The sequence below is a fragment of the Pseudopodoces humilis genome, chromosome 29, assembly GCF_049639895.1.
Source record: "Pseudopodoces humilis isolate 2021_Gansu_Grassland_sample_001 chromosome 29, ASM4963989v1, whole genome shotgun sequence".
NCBI classification, from domain to species: domain Eukaryota; kingdom Metazoa; phylum Chordata; class Aves; order Passeriformes; family Paridae; genus Pseudopodoces; species Pseudopodoces humilis.
This window is the reverse complement of record NC_142228.1, coordinates 2,530,709-2,543,934: the sequence shown is the minus strand read 5'-3', so window position 1 is coordinate 2,543,934 and position 13,226 is coordinate 2,530,709. Positions and strand designations below refer to the sequence as shown.

The following is a 13,226-nucleotide window of genomic DNA, read 5'->3' as shown; positions in this document are numbered from 1 at the left end:
TTGCTCGAAATAGCCTGCTCATATTAAATAAGATGTTCTGTAAGTGATGGCAGGGATACATGAATTGGACAATCTTTACAGACAAGTCACACAATCCTATTAATAAAACTTGCACTAGCACATATGGTGAGAAATGGAACATAAGCTGTGTAGAAAATCTGAAATGCACAAAATTGGAAAGAGCAAAAGAGAACAAACAACAGTCTTTAGCAATAGCAGCTACAAAACCTTAGCAGAGGAAGTACCTGTTCCAGAAACTACTAAATTAAAAGAATGCTGCCCAAAAGTGAGATGTTCAACCTTAGCCAAGCCTCAGAAGCCCAGCTGTGGGCTGGATTGACTGAGATAGATGCACAAAAATACTGTTCAGCAAATTATTCTTGGCACAAACAAGAAGTTTGGTAAATGCCCTGGGAGAAGGAAACACCCTGATGGTGACACCCAGTGTCAAATGCATAAATAGAGAGAGCTGGGGATGAAAATTTGCAGTCCTGAAGCTTATCAGGCTGTGAAGCAAAATTTGGGGTTGCGGTTTGACTCTTGCCTGCTGTCACCATGAGCTGTGGCACCAAATCTTCGAGCAGCACCATTAGAATTAGCAGTGGAGGGGGAGGTGGTGGTGGTGGTGGTGGAAGATGCGGTGGTGGAGGCGGTGGAGGGGGTAGGTCTGGTGGATCCTCCTCAATGTCCTCAAGAAAATATACCTCTTCTGGAGGCGGTGGGGGCTTTTCTGGGAGAAGCTTTGGTGGAGGAGGCTCCAGGAGCAGCTATGGGGGCGGCTTTAGCAGCGGCAGCTGTGGCAGGATCAGCCGCAGTAGCTATGGAGGGAGAATGAGTGGTGGTAGTTACGGAGGAGGAATGAGCTGTGGAAGTATGGGAGGAGGATTTGGATCAGGAGGGGGTGGATTTGGGGGAATGGGAGGTGGTGGATACGGTGGAGGTGGATTTAGTGGCTTTGGGGGTAGTGGTGGCTTTGGCGGTGGCGGCAGCTTTGGCGGGATGGGCTTTGGGGAGGATTCTGGCTTGCTCTCCACAAATGAGAAGCTGACCATGCAGAACCTCAATGATCGCCTGGCATCGTACATGGATAAAGTACGACGCTTGGAAGAAGAAAATTCCCAACTTGAGCAGCTGATCAGGGAGTGGTACAAAAACCAAGCTCCCTCTCAGAACAAGGATTACAGCCAATATTACAGGACAATTGAAGAGCTGCAAAACCAGGTATGATTTACTCTGACCTGCTTGGAGCAGGCTCTTACTGGAATGGCACTTTCCACATGCAGCACAAGGCCCCCGTTTGGGGCAATATTCCCCTTCCTGTGCTTTAGTCAGGAAGCAGAGTGCTGTGGGGACCAGCTCCTGTCCGTGTGTTCTGCCACACATGTATTTGGCGCAGGAAACACTGCTGGATGCAGTGGCAGATCAGCACCAGTGCCCCATCACATGGTCTGTGCCATGCTGCCGCCAATGCTGGGCTGCTGCTCACTCGTTCTTCACTCTTGAACAGCAGATTTCATCCTTGCTTGTGTTGTGCTATTATTGCAATATTAATTGGATGTTTTTGTGAATATACAGGATGAGCCAGCATGTGCAGTTAGTCTCATTCCAGCCCTCAGCCATTTAACAGTCACGTATCTCTTGTGTGAACATGGCTGTTCTCAAAAGTAATGGAAATTCTGCTTTCCCACTGTTTTTTCTTGCTTGGGTTGGGGTTTTTTGTTTGTTTGTTTTTTCTTTTTTGAATATGAGGAGCTAATTTAGTTACTTCCAACAAGGTATTTTTAATGGATATTTGTAAACCAAAATTAACAGTAAAGGCACTTTCTTTTATCTGGAAGCAATAAACTCCTCTCTCTCAATAGCTCCTGCAGCTCTAGTCAGGCGTGAAATCTTGACATTGCCATAAACCCCTTCTGCGAGGTGTTTGTACAAGGTATTTCTTTCCTCTGTCATTGTACTGAAAAGACAACTGACTGAATAACACCTGCTCCCTCCCTTTCAGATTGTTGGTGCAAATGTGGACCTTAACAGGATGCTTCTTGACATGGACAACACTAGAATGACTGTGGATGACTTCAGGCTGAAGTGAGTCACTCCCTTACTCGCTTTTTTTCCATCCACGTTTTCTCCCTTTATTCCCCAGAGTTTTCATTGACAATAAATCTTTGTAGAAGCTGGAGACTTTTGGCTATGATCACAGAATAGAGAATTGTTGGGAAAAGTATTCTGAGAGGGATTGCTTTGGGTTTTCATTGTTATTTTTCTCCAGACATGTTCTTGAAGAGACACATTTAAGGGACTCCATTCTAAGTTTCTCCATCCTTGCATGTAGATTTGTAAGCATAATCCTCATGGTGTAATTCTCACTGAGAGAAACTGTACTGAAATCAAACACAGCTATTGGAGACAGAAAGAGAATGGGGTCCTTTCTTCTAAGAATTGACCAGAGATGTAAGATGGGAACTGTTCATAATTGAGATACCAACAAAGAGGTCTGGCAGCACTTTTACTCTCTTTCTTGTCTGTCATTCAGGTATGAGACTGAATATACTCTCCACCAGAGTGTGGCAAGTGATATCAATGGATTACGCCCACTTTTGGATCAACTGACTCTGTCCAGATCTGACTTGGAGACACAGTTTGAGTCCCTGAAAGAGGAACTGATCTTCCTGAAGAAGAACCATGAAGAGGTAAGTTTCTTCACACTTCGATAATTAAAGGCAACACAACACACAAAGAATTTCCCCTCACTTTTTCCACCAGCAGTAACCAGGTTTTGGCCACTGGTTTTGATCATCCAACTTGGCACAAGCCAGCTTTGGTGTTGAGGAGTGTGTAGAGGGCACAGCTGACCACAGCTGGTGTCAGGAGACACCAGGTCAACACGTGAAACTGGGGGATGAATGGCTTTCAGTACAAACTACAGTTTGCTTGCTGAACTCATGGAAGGAAAATTGGATAGACTATATGGAGGAGTGAAAAGAAAGCATTTTTACTCTCTTCAGTGAGATTTCCCACTAAGAAGAAAAGGTTCCCACAAAGAGTACACTGCACAGAACTCCTTACAACCCTGTGGAGGCAGCAGGGTCACCAAGCATGCAGTGCCTGGCTGTGAGCACTGCAGCCTCAGGAATGGCAGAATTGTTCCATGGCAAGGACAGGCAAGGCACTTCTGCTGGAGTCATGGGCTGTGTGAGGACCTATGTCCTTTTCCTTCCCTTTATTTGAACTGATGCCATTCCTCCTTACTTTCAAGCTTTGAGAACCTCATGGGATTTTTGTGATTTTTTTTCAGGAAATGAGAGGACTGCAAGGCCAATCTGGTGGTGATGTCAATGTGGAGGTCAATGCTACTCCTGGCATTAACTTAATGGAGAAACTAAATGAAATGCGCAGCGAGTACGAGAGGCTCATTGAGAACAACCGGAAGGAGGTGGAAAGCTGGTATGAAACCAAGGTAAAGCACAGGCAGGCTTTGCTAATTAAACTTTTCACAAAGTACTGGACCTATTTACAGCTGGTGAAAGGCAACTTATCATGTGTTATTTAAGGGACAATAGCTTTAAATTACTTTAGGTAGTTTCCTACAACAGGTCAGTCCTGGAATATCAGTTACATGGTAAAACAGGCAGAGCCTCTGTGTTCCAGCAGCCAGTGAATTACCGGGGTGTTGGCAGAGTGACTTGCAGGAAATAAACAGTCTGTATGGCAGACTGTTTTTCTTATTAATTGATTTATTGATGCTTTTATGATAACACCACAATGTTTTTTAATTATCAAAAATGCCTCAATTTTTGGATGTTAATTTTTTCAGATGGAAGAAGTTAATCAGCAAGTCCACTCAAGTGGTCAGGAGATACAATCAAGCAACCAGCAGATCTCTGAGCTGAGGCGTGAATATCAGAGTCTGGAGATTGAGCTGCAGTCACAGATCAGCATGGTAAGGAAAGGCATTTGCTTCAACCATGACATGTGTGTGAGAAGAAGAGCTACAGCCAACTCTAAGTAATCCATCCAAGGAGAATGGGATACTGGATTATTTATCTTTAATGATACACTTCTTTCTGAGGATTTGTGAAGATCTCCTGTTTTCCCACAAAAATAAGTTAAAGTCACCGCATTGCCATAAGCAGAGTGTTTTGTTTTCCCTTTGCAGATAGACTCTCTGCAATCCAACCTGGACGACACGGAACGTCGCTATAACATGCAGCTGCAGCAGATCCAGGGCATGATCGGGCCCTTGGAGGAGGAGCTGGCCAGCATCCGCTGTGAGATGGAGAGCCAGAACGAGGAGTACAAGATGCTCCTGGGCATCAAGACCCGCCTGGAGCAGGAGATCCAGCAGTACCGGGCACTGCTGGAGGAGGGGCAGCAGGATCTTGTGTACGTAATGAGCACAGCACTGTGTGACACCCGACTGCTGCTCAGTCACCGGCAGGAAATGTAACAGTCAAGAATTGCAAAACAGATTTTGTACTGAAATGAGGCAGATGCAGCTGGCTTGGCCAATCTCCTTCTGGTGTGAGATATTTTATTCTGTTCAGAGTATAATTTATGTGAAGAAAACCTAATGCAGAAATTCTGAACTACCAGTTTGGGATTGGACCTATGTAAGAGAGCCTGGTTCCAAGCTTCCAGAAAAGACTGTAAGCAAAAAAACCAACCAAAAAAACAACCCCAAAAAACAACAAAAAAAAAACCCCAACAAGCCCAAACCAACCAAAGTTTTCCAAACCTTTATAAAGTTTCTGAAAGTTCAAGCTACTTCAGCCTCACTTATGCAGTGTGCCAGCTTCTTCTTGGAAATGGTGCCTGAAACAGCAGCAGAAGTTTCATTCTCTTCTTTCTTTTGATTTTGAGTCACACACTGATGTATGTGCCAAATATTGCAAGGAATCCCTAGGCAGAATGTGGGAAGAGCAAAAGCTCTTGCATTCAAGTTGAAATTGAAAGACAGGATAATTTTTGGCACTGCCTCAGTTGTTTTGCTGTGCAGTGCTGGGTTCTAACCAGCAGTATGACCCACAGAAGTGCTGGTTCCTGGGCAGCAGCTGTAGCTTAATGGCCTTCAGAGCAAAGTGCTCTTGATTAACTCTTTTTTCCCTTTCTTTCTCTCTCTTTGCAGAATCCCAGGAGGAGGAATGGGAGGAGGCATGGGAGGAGGCATGGGAGGAGGCATGGGAGGTGGTAGAATTGGAGGCGGTGGTTACTCTGGAGGAGGAAGAGGAGGACATGGTGGCATGAGTGGTGGATATGGAGGTGGTAGCAGCGGAATGGGAGGAGGAATGGGAGGAGGAAGTTGTGGAGGAGGAATGGGAGGAGGAAGTGGAGGAGGAGGAATGGGAGGAGGAAGTGGAGGAATGGGAGGGGGCAGCAGTGGTGGATGCATTGGAGGAGGAGGAGGAGGAGGAAGAACCTCAGGAGGCATCAGCAGTTCCCACTCCTACTCTTCATCTTCCCAGTCCCAGTCCTGCAGGAGCGGTGGTGAAAGCCAAGGTGAGAACTATGGTATGGGCATAATGTTCTCTCAGTCACATCTTGACTAATTTATGCACTAATTTATACCAACATGCTCTTCCAGGGGCAAACCGTACTGAGGAAAAACTAAAATTTCTGGAAAGCATTAGATTTACTGTTACTAAAAATTCTTTTCTCTTTGTGTGCAAAGAATCAACTCCATTTCCAGAGCACACAGTTGATTTATATTCCATTTTGTGGGTGATATCAGCTGATCCTGTAGTTTAACCTCAGCTGTTTTGTTTCATCAGTCTCATTCTTTGCAGAACCTCATAAATCTCACAGCCTTTGTGCCATACTGGAGTTTTCCTTTTTACTTTTGGAATGCTTATGGCCACTCCCACATAATCCTAATGTCTGGGGAATACTGGTATCTCAGACATTCAGTGCCAGGACTGATGATGTTCATGTTTATTTTATCTCTAAACAGGATATGGAAGAAAATCTTTTGACTAAGAATATACATCAAGGATCCTCCAGAGCAAGACCTTTCGAAATGAAACTGGCCCAAATCTGCTGCATTCCCCACACTCCCAAGGAAAGATGATGCTCTGAACAGTTCCAGGGAGTTGCAGATGCCACCTCTCCCCCTGCCCTGCATGCTCTGTGCTGCTTCTGCCCACAAAGCTCTGCAGCTTTGGTCATTGGCACTCAAACTGCTGCTTTACAGATCCAACCTGTTTGGTACTCAAATTGCTCTGAATCAGGAAAATGTCTCTAATAAAATTTCATTTCTGTCTGATGCAACCAGAATCTTGTGTGTGGTTTTTCTTTCCTTCTGTAGGTGCAAACACTTAGAAAACACAAAGCCATGCCAAGACACACCTCCAGGCAGAGAGGTTGATGATACACTCCAGTAGCTGATAACAAAATTTAAAGTTAAAACACAATTTATGAGCAGTCAGGACAGATCAGAATTTTCTTGGGCTGTGCTTTTGTTTTTTAATAATGTGTTAGATATACATATGAACTGAGCTCTGAGACCCAACAGATGAATATCAGCCTCAAAGGGACTGCAGAACCTCAGTGCTAGATGACTCTAATGGTGTTGGCAGCACGTGAGTGTCCACAAGGGAACACTCACGGTTACAGAGCCATGGTTGTAAAATGAAACTAATATTTCAATTCACAAAACCTTGATGGATACTCATTGGTTTAACCTGGAAATGCACAGATAAGGGATCTTGTTTTGAAATTATAAGAAGTGAAAGGGATATATAATTTACAGGAACTTTACAAAGTTCATTTCATATTAACATAAAATGTTAATATTAACAGCAATTGCCTTCAACCTCTGAGAAATTAAGTACATAAAAGGGCCTGGAATGATCACTGTTGGATATAGCTACCAGTGTATCCCAGCAACTGAGGGGCCACAATTCCAGCAAGGCTGCCCAAGGGGAGGGTACATCTCACTTGCACACTACCTTGCAGGCTGCACACAAGGGAGGGAACTCTGAGGCTGAGTTGAGAGTGAAAGAAAATGTGAGTTCCAGAGCCGAGGAGCAGCACTGCTGAGTAACACAACAGATGGACGTAAGTACGGATTGAGAGAAGACACAAAACTGATTTCCAGAAATACATGTCACACTGCCATGCAAACTTTCTCAGCACTTGGAAACCATTCAGGGAAAGAGAAACACTTGACTTACACCAAGCCAAAGTGTGCTGGCATTGTGCTGGCATCAACGAGCCTTTGCAGGCTTGTTAAACAGAGTTGGTGCTGCCTAAATGCTGCCAAGGACATGGAACAGGAACAGTGAGATTCTAAATTTATCCTTCTTTGGTTTAGTGGTTTAGAAACTTGAACTACACACACCATCCACAAAGAGCCACGGTGTTCATGATAAATTGTTTGAGGATTAAGAATTGTGTGTATTCCAGAGCCCTCTAAGGGAAGGAATTGCATTGCCACCTCCTACAGGTGCAGGGACAGAGACATCCACGGATGTGAGTCCATGCTTTAAACTAACCTTGGAAGAGTATTTATTTCCCTGACTCCTAATTACTTTGCTTCCCAACAGGCACTAACTGCTACACATCATACAGTGAAGTCCAGTAGGGGTTAAAACAGAACGAAGACAGCAATTACTGAGACCCAAGTGGAGGACAGGAAGGATTTCCAATATCATTTTACATCCATAAGGCCCAGTATTGGGTTTGTGTGGCAAGGTTTGGGTAGCAGGGGATACAGGGGGATTTCTGTGAGAAGCTGCCAGAAGCTTTCCCCATGTCCAGTGGATCCAGTGCCAGCCCAGGACGGCCCAGGCCAGCCAGGGCAGAGCCCCTCAGTGATGGTGGCAGCACCTTGGGGGTAACAGAGTTACCAAGGGTGAACAAATCTGCACAACTGCAGCCAGAGAGAGGAGTGGGCTTCTTTCTTCTTCTGTAATATGGAACCTCTTCCTAAAACACTTCTAGGTTGAATCCATCCTCCCTCTCCATGGGTAAGCTGACTTTGAGGTGGCAATTCACAACAAGTCCCACCAGTTCCTTGTGCTTCCTTTGCGCAGCCCAGTGACTCTTCCATAGGAGTTGGCAGTGTTGGTATTTTAAGCGCAAGCGAAAATTCGAAAATTTGTTTCTGTTCAAGGCTTTTCTCAGTTTCACAGGAGCTTGATTAGTAAAGGTGGAAAAAGCAGCTCACTGCTGTTCCCTTTTGCACAGGCAGTGGAAAAAAGTACACAACTGTTTCTGACTCTGTTGGGTTGTGCAAGGTATTCTGTCATGGTTGCAAAACACCCTTCGCTGTAATGATCTCAGGTAATGATGATATTTTTTTCAGATCTAATCTTTGGCTCTTTTAATCAAACTTATTTTTTCATTGTATTATAAAATTCAAAGATGTATTCTGAGAAATTACTATTTAATACAGTTATGAAAATACACAAAGTAAAATATTTCTCCTCTCAAATTCCTCTGAGTCCATTTAAAATGGCTACAATAAAATATGGAGCTCTTTGATAGGAAAAGATTTAATATCTTTTCCCTTGCACAATGTTACTTTTGTGTCTGTTATGCAGAGTTTTCTTCAAAAAGAAAAAGGACTGTGATCCACATGCTGCATGTTCAGAGAAAGCTGAATGCCAGCAGGACCGTATTCAATACAGAGTGAAAAATTCAGAGTCAAGTTTTCTTCTGTAACAGACATGGGAATGCAGTCTTAAAAAATTTTATTTCAATGCCTTAAAGTAAATTTCTATGAAGCTGATGTAAATTTGAAATAAATTAATGAATTAAGAGTCCCTTTGAGGCTGCTGTGTTATGAATCATGTCTGTGATCTCAGGTGGAAGACCAAAGCTGAGCAACTGAGTTTCAAAACCTAAAAAATGATGGACACAGACAATGAGGCAGAGATTTCATTAGCTGCCGTTACCAGTGAGATATTGCCAGATTAACAGAAACCGAGAGATACAACATTGTTCAACAAAATATCCAACAAGGAGCCACCCACATAAAATTATAGTGCAGCTAGGTGTGAATCAACTAAGACATACTTGAACTGAATGGTAATGCCTTTTACTTACCTCAGACAAAATTCCCCTTAGCACATCACTTTCAGCATGAGCACCATGGCTGGCAAGGCCCATGGGAAGCTGGACTGCCTGGCAGGTGACACCCACCCGGGCAGGTATAAATAGCCACCAGCAAGGACGGCCTGCTCACTTTGATTTCCTCTATCTCACTGTGCACAGCTTTGCATCTGGGGCTGGATATCTGATCCCTTCACCATGAGCTGCAGCGTCAAGAGATCATCCAGCACCTCGTACAGGAGCGGAGGAGGAGGTGGAGGCGCCTGTGGTGGCAGCAGCGGCCGCAGCTCCTCCGTGTCCTGCCGGCGCTACGCCTCCTCCGTGATCGGCGGTGGCAGCTACGGCGGGGCAGCCTGCGGGGGCTACGGGGGCGGCCTGAGCATGGGCAGCCTGGCCGGGGGCTTTGGCGGGGGCTTTGCGGGCAGCTGTGGCCCGGGGGGGGACCTGCTGCTCAGCGGCAATGAGAAGGTCACCATGCAGAACCTCAACGACCGCCTGGCGGCTTACCTGGAGAAGGTGCGAAGGCTGGAGGAAGAGAACGCCCAGCTTGAGCACCACATTCGGGAGTGGTACAGGAAACAAGCTCCCAATGTTTCCAAGGACTACAGCTCCTACTACCAGACCATTGAACAACTCCAAAATCAGGTAGGATCATCCCGGCACACGTGGATCCATCTCCTGCATGCTTCTCTCTCCTCTAAGACTTTCCTCCTTCCTTTTTGCTTCTTCCTCCTCCCTCCATCCCCAGCACTGGGCTCTACCGCCCGCGGGACGGCCGTGCTGGTGGCACCGCAGGCACAAACCTGCTGAGCTGCACCTCCCATCCCCTGGGTGAGCAAAGCCTCACAGCAGCCCACAGGCAGCAGGGCACAGCCCCAGGCACCAGGAGCTCCAGCAGCCACAGACACGCTGCCTCACGCAATGTTCATCCCACGTTGTGCAGGTGGCTCCAAACCAGCCATGTGTGCTTTGCACTGCTTCCCTCTGCTCCCACCCAGATCAGCTGGATGGAGTGCAAAGCCAAAGCACCGGGATGGCAGGACCTGAGCTCCCTTTGTCCCTGTCCCTCTCCTACAGACACCAGGTGGAAGGACTCAGGTCTTCCCTTACAATCAGGTCACATAGTACCAAAAAAACAGAGTAAACAGACACTGTGAAGTAATACATTCCATGAAAAGTTCTGCAAACACACTTTGGGACACACAGGGTCTGTCCTTAACTTGATAAAAGGAAGAGCATGGATTTGGCAGGATGATCTCTAATAGCACAAGCTTCCCTGAAAAGTAAATCTGGATCTTTACCCTTCCATATGGCCCTTGCACTACTGCTAGAAACAATTCTAGGACCCACAATAAAACCCTACCAAAGCTTCGTGTCTTCTTATTGCTTTGTCCTGCAAATCTAGAACACAGAAATACTCCTCTCCCCCTCCCCCTTTTGCAGATTATTTCTGCCACTGTGGACAATAACAGAATGCTTCTGGACATCGATAACAGCAAGATGACTGCCGATGACTTCCGAATGAAGTGAGTACCTCCCTGTGAACATTCCATGTCTGTCAAATCCCTGTCATCATCGAAGAAGACAAGGGAGAACTGCCCTGGGTGGTATTACTGAGTCATCCCATTTTACTGGAATACTGATCTTGGAAGGATCTGTGCTATTGACTGTTAGCGTCTCATTTCCCCATTTCTCTGTCTCTGTGTGTGTGACATAGGTATGAGAATGAGCTGGTCATCCGCCAGACCGTGGAGTCTGACATCAATGGCCTGAGAAATCTCATGGATGACCTGACTCTGGTTAGATCTTCACTGGAATCTGAGCTGGAGACCTTGAAGGATGAGCTGATTGCTCTGAAGAGAAACCATGAGGAGGTACGATCCACTGATAGATGGCACAGCCAAAGACAGAATGCATTGCTTCTTCACGGCTCCCACCATCACATATCAAATCAATTTCACCTTATTCATTATATAATATATATATTTATTCACACCATGGGACTGTCATTCCTTTGTACCTTGGACTGCTTTGCCCACAGTCCCCAGCACAACAAACGACCTGTGTGTGCTCTTGTGTCTCTCTCTGGACTCCCTGCAGGAAATGAGGCAGCTCCAGTCCCAAACTGGTGGCGATGTGAGCGTGGAGGTCAATGCTGCCCCTGGAGAAGACTTGACAAAGATCCTGAATGACCTGAGAGATGAATATGAGCAGATCATTGCGAAGAACCGCAAGGAGGTGGAGCAGTGGTATGAGGTCAAGGTATGTAGCAATGCCCAGAGTGGGAACTGGGTGGGACGGCCCTGACACCCTGGTACCGAGACTGGCTGAAAGGGAGAGGCTCCCTGGAGATGTGAGCACTCGCTCAGCAAATCTGCTCCCTGAGGAGCTGCTGTGGCTCAGAAAGTGTCTCTGGGGTTTGACTCTGCAGATCCAAGAAGTCAATCAGCAGGTCACTTCCAGCAGCCAGGACATCCAGACAAGCAGCCACCAGCTCACCGAGCTGAGGCGCGAGATGCAGAACCTGGAGATCGAACTGCAGGCGCAGCTCAGCACGGTGCGTGGGCAGCATCTGCGGGCCCTTCCCTCCTTGGCACGGGCAGGGAGCTGTAGAACTCTGCTCCTCAACTCCTGTGTTTGCCTTTCCAGAAAGGCTCTCTGGAAAACTCTCTGGCAGAAACCGACTCTCGCTACAGCTGCCTGCTCCAACAAATCCAGGGGCAGATAAACTGCATCGAGGAGGAGCTGGCCAGCATCCGCTGTGAGATGGAGAGTCAGAGCCAGGAGTACAAGATGCTGCTGGGTATAAAAACCCGCCTGGAGCAGGAGATCCAGCAGTACCGGGCACTGCTGCAGGAGGGGCAGCAGGATCTTGTGTACGTATTTCATATTTTAGCAAGGGTGTAAAAAGAAATCCTCATGTATTTATTTACTAACAGAAAATTTTTGTCCCTAAAGCTACATCAACATATCTTTCAAGTGAACATCCCATGTTAGTAGGTTTTGATGAATTCTCTCTTTTTTTTTTCTTTCCTCACAGTGCTTCCCAAGGAGCTTTCCAAGGAGGTGGAAAATCCTCCCAGACATATTCTGCTTCCTACTCTCATTCCCAGTGTGGGGAGATGTCAGGTAAGTCAACACTCTGTAAGCATGTGATTATTAGTGGGTTACATCTGCCCCAATGGCTGCAATGTATTTAGTCAGAAAAAAGTTTGGGTTGGGAAAGATTCCGAGGTCCATTAGCTAAGGAGTGAGAAAACTCATTACTCTGTTGCAGTAGAATCAGGGGTTAAAATACATCAAGTGTTGCTCTTCCCTCTGCCTAAATAAAATACAGCTTACAAACTATGGGATGGGAAATACTTTTTGCTTACTGGAATAATAAAAAAACACAGTTCTGAGAAAGCGCTCAGGTTGCTGCTGGGCATGGAGCCTCCGTGCCTCTGCTGCTGACGCTGTCAGGTGTAAGAATTCCACTCAGCAGGAATGCTCAGACTTCCCCTCAAGGCAGTGATTTGCTCTGTGTTCACACAGGGCAGTCAAGAGTGTGCTAGAGCACCAGGAGAGACCGTGGCACCATCCAGCTGAGATGCACCGACCATGGGCGGCAAGAGACACCCGAGAGTTTCTGCAGCAGGGCCAAGGCAGCAGGAGGGGTTTGGAAGATGAGCCTGGTCACCTGCCCCAGCACCCCTTCCTTGGCCCTGCAATGCTTGGCTTACTCAACTTGTGTTTGGCAACTCATTCTTTGTTAAAGGGCTCACCCTCTGCTGGTAACTCTGCTCTAATAAACCTTTATGTCTGCAATGCAAATCACAACTTGTCTGAGAAAATCAATATAATCAACCTCGTGTGGGTACTTCTCCAGATCATCCACCAAACATGGGCTGTGCAGTTGTACAGTGTACGTGGTCTCAGGACAGTCCATTTCACTCTAGGAAAATGGACACAGTACTGGGATAGAACCACTGAGTGAAAGGAAATAGCTGGCAGTGTGACCATGGCTGTGTGAGGTGAGACAACAGCCACCGTCTGCCTAGGGAAACTGCCGGGTGAGGCTGGCAGAGCCCTCTCTTCACTAGCAAAAAATATAAAGCTGAAAATAGAAACCTTGTTGTGTTCTTGACACAAGTTTTCTCTTTCCTGAGACATTAAAAACCACTTACCATTTTGGT

The 13,226-nt window shown here is 46.2% G+C and overlaps 2 protein-coding genes across 2 annotated transcripts; both read left to right on the top strand.

The window, feature by feature from the left end:
- The first annotated feature begins 534 nt into the window (after positions 1-534).
- LOC102113523 (keratin, type I cytoskeletal 17-like) lies at positions 535-6,270 on the top strand. Its single transcript, XM_005531443.3, has 8 exons — positions 535-1,221; positions 2,003-2,085; positions 2,534-2,690; positions 3,296-3,457; positions 3,815-3,940; positions 4,157-4,383; positions 5,126-5,496; positions 5,948-6,270. The coding sequence occupies exons 1-8, from the start codon at positions 556-558 to the stop codon at positions 5,971-5,973; spliced, it is 1,818 nt and encodes a 605-aa protein (XP_005531500.2). The 5' UTR covers positions 535-555; the 3' UTR covers positions 5,974-6,270.
- Positions 6,271-9,233: 2,963 nt separating this feature from the next.
- LOC102113403 (keratin, type I cytoskeletal 19-like) lies at positions 9,234-12,858 on the top strand. Its single transcript, XM_014260145.2, has 8 exons — positions 9,234-9,696; positions 10,495-10,577; positions 10,769-10,925; positions 11,152-11,313; positions 11,483-11,608; positions 11,701-11,927; positions 12,092-12,180; positions 12,586-12,858. The coding sequence occupies exons 1-8, from the start codon at positions 9,250-9,252 to the stop codon at positions 12,603-12,605; spliced, it is 1,311 nt and encodes a 436-aa protein (XP_014115620.2). The 5' UTR covers positions 9,234-9,249; the 3' UTR covers positions 12,606-12,858.
- The last annotated feature ends 368 nt before the right edge of the window (positions 12,859-13,226 follow it).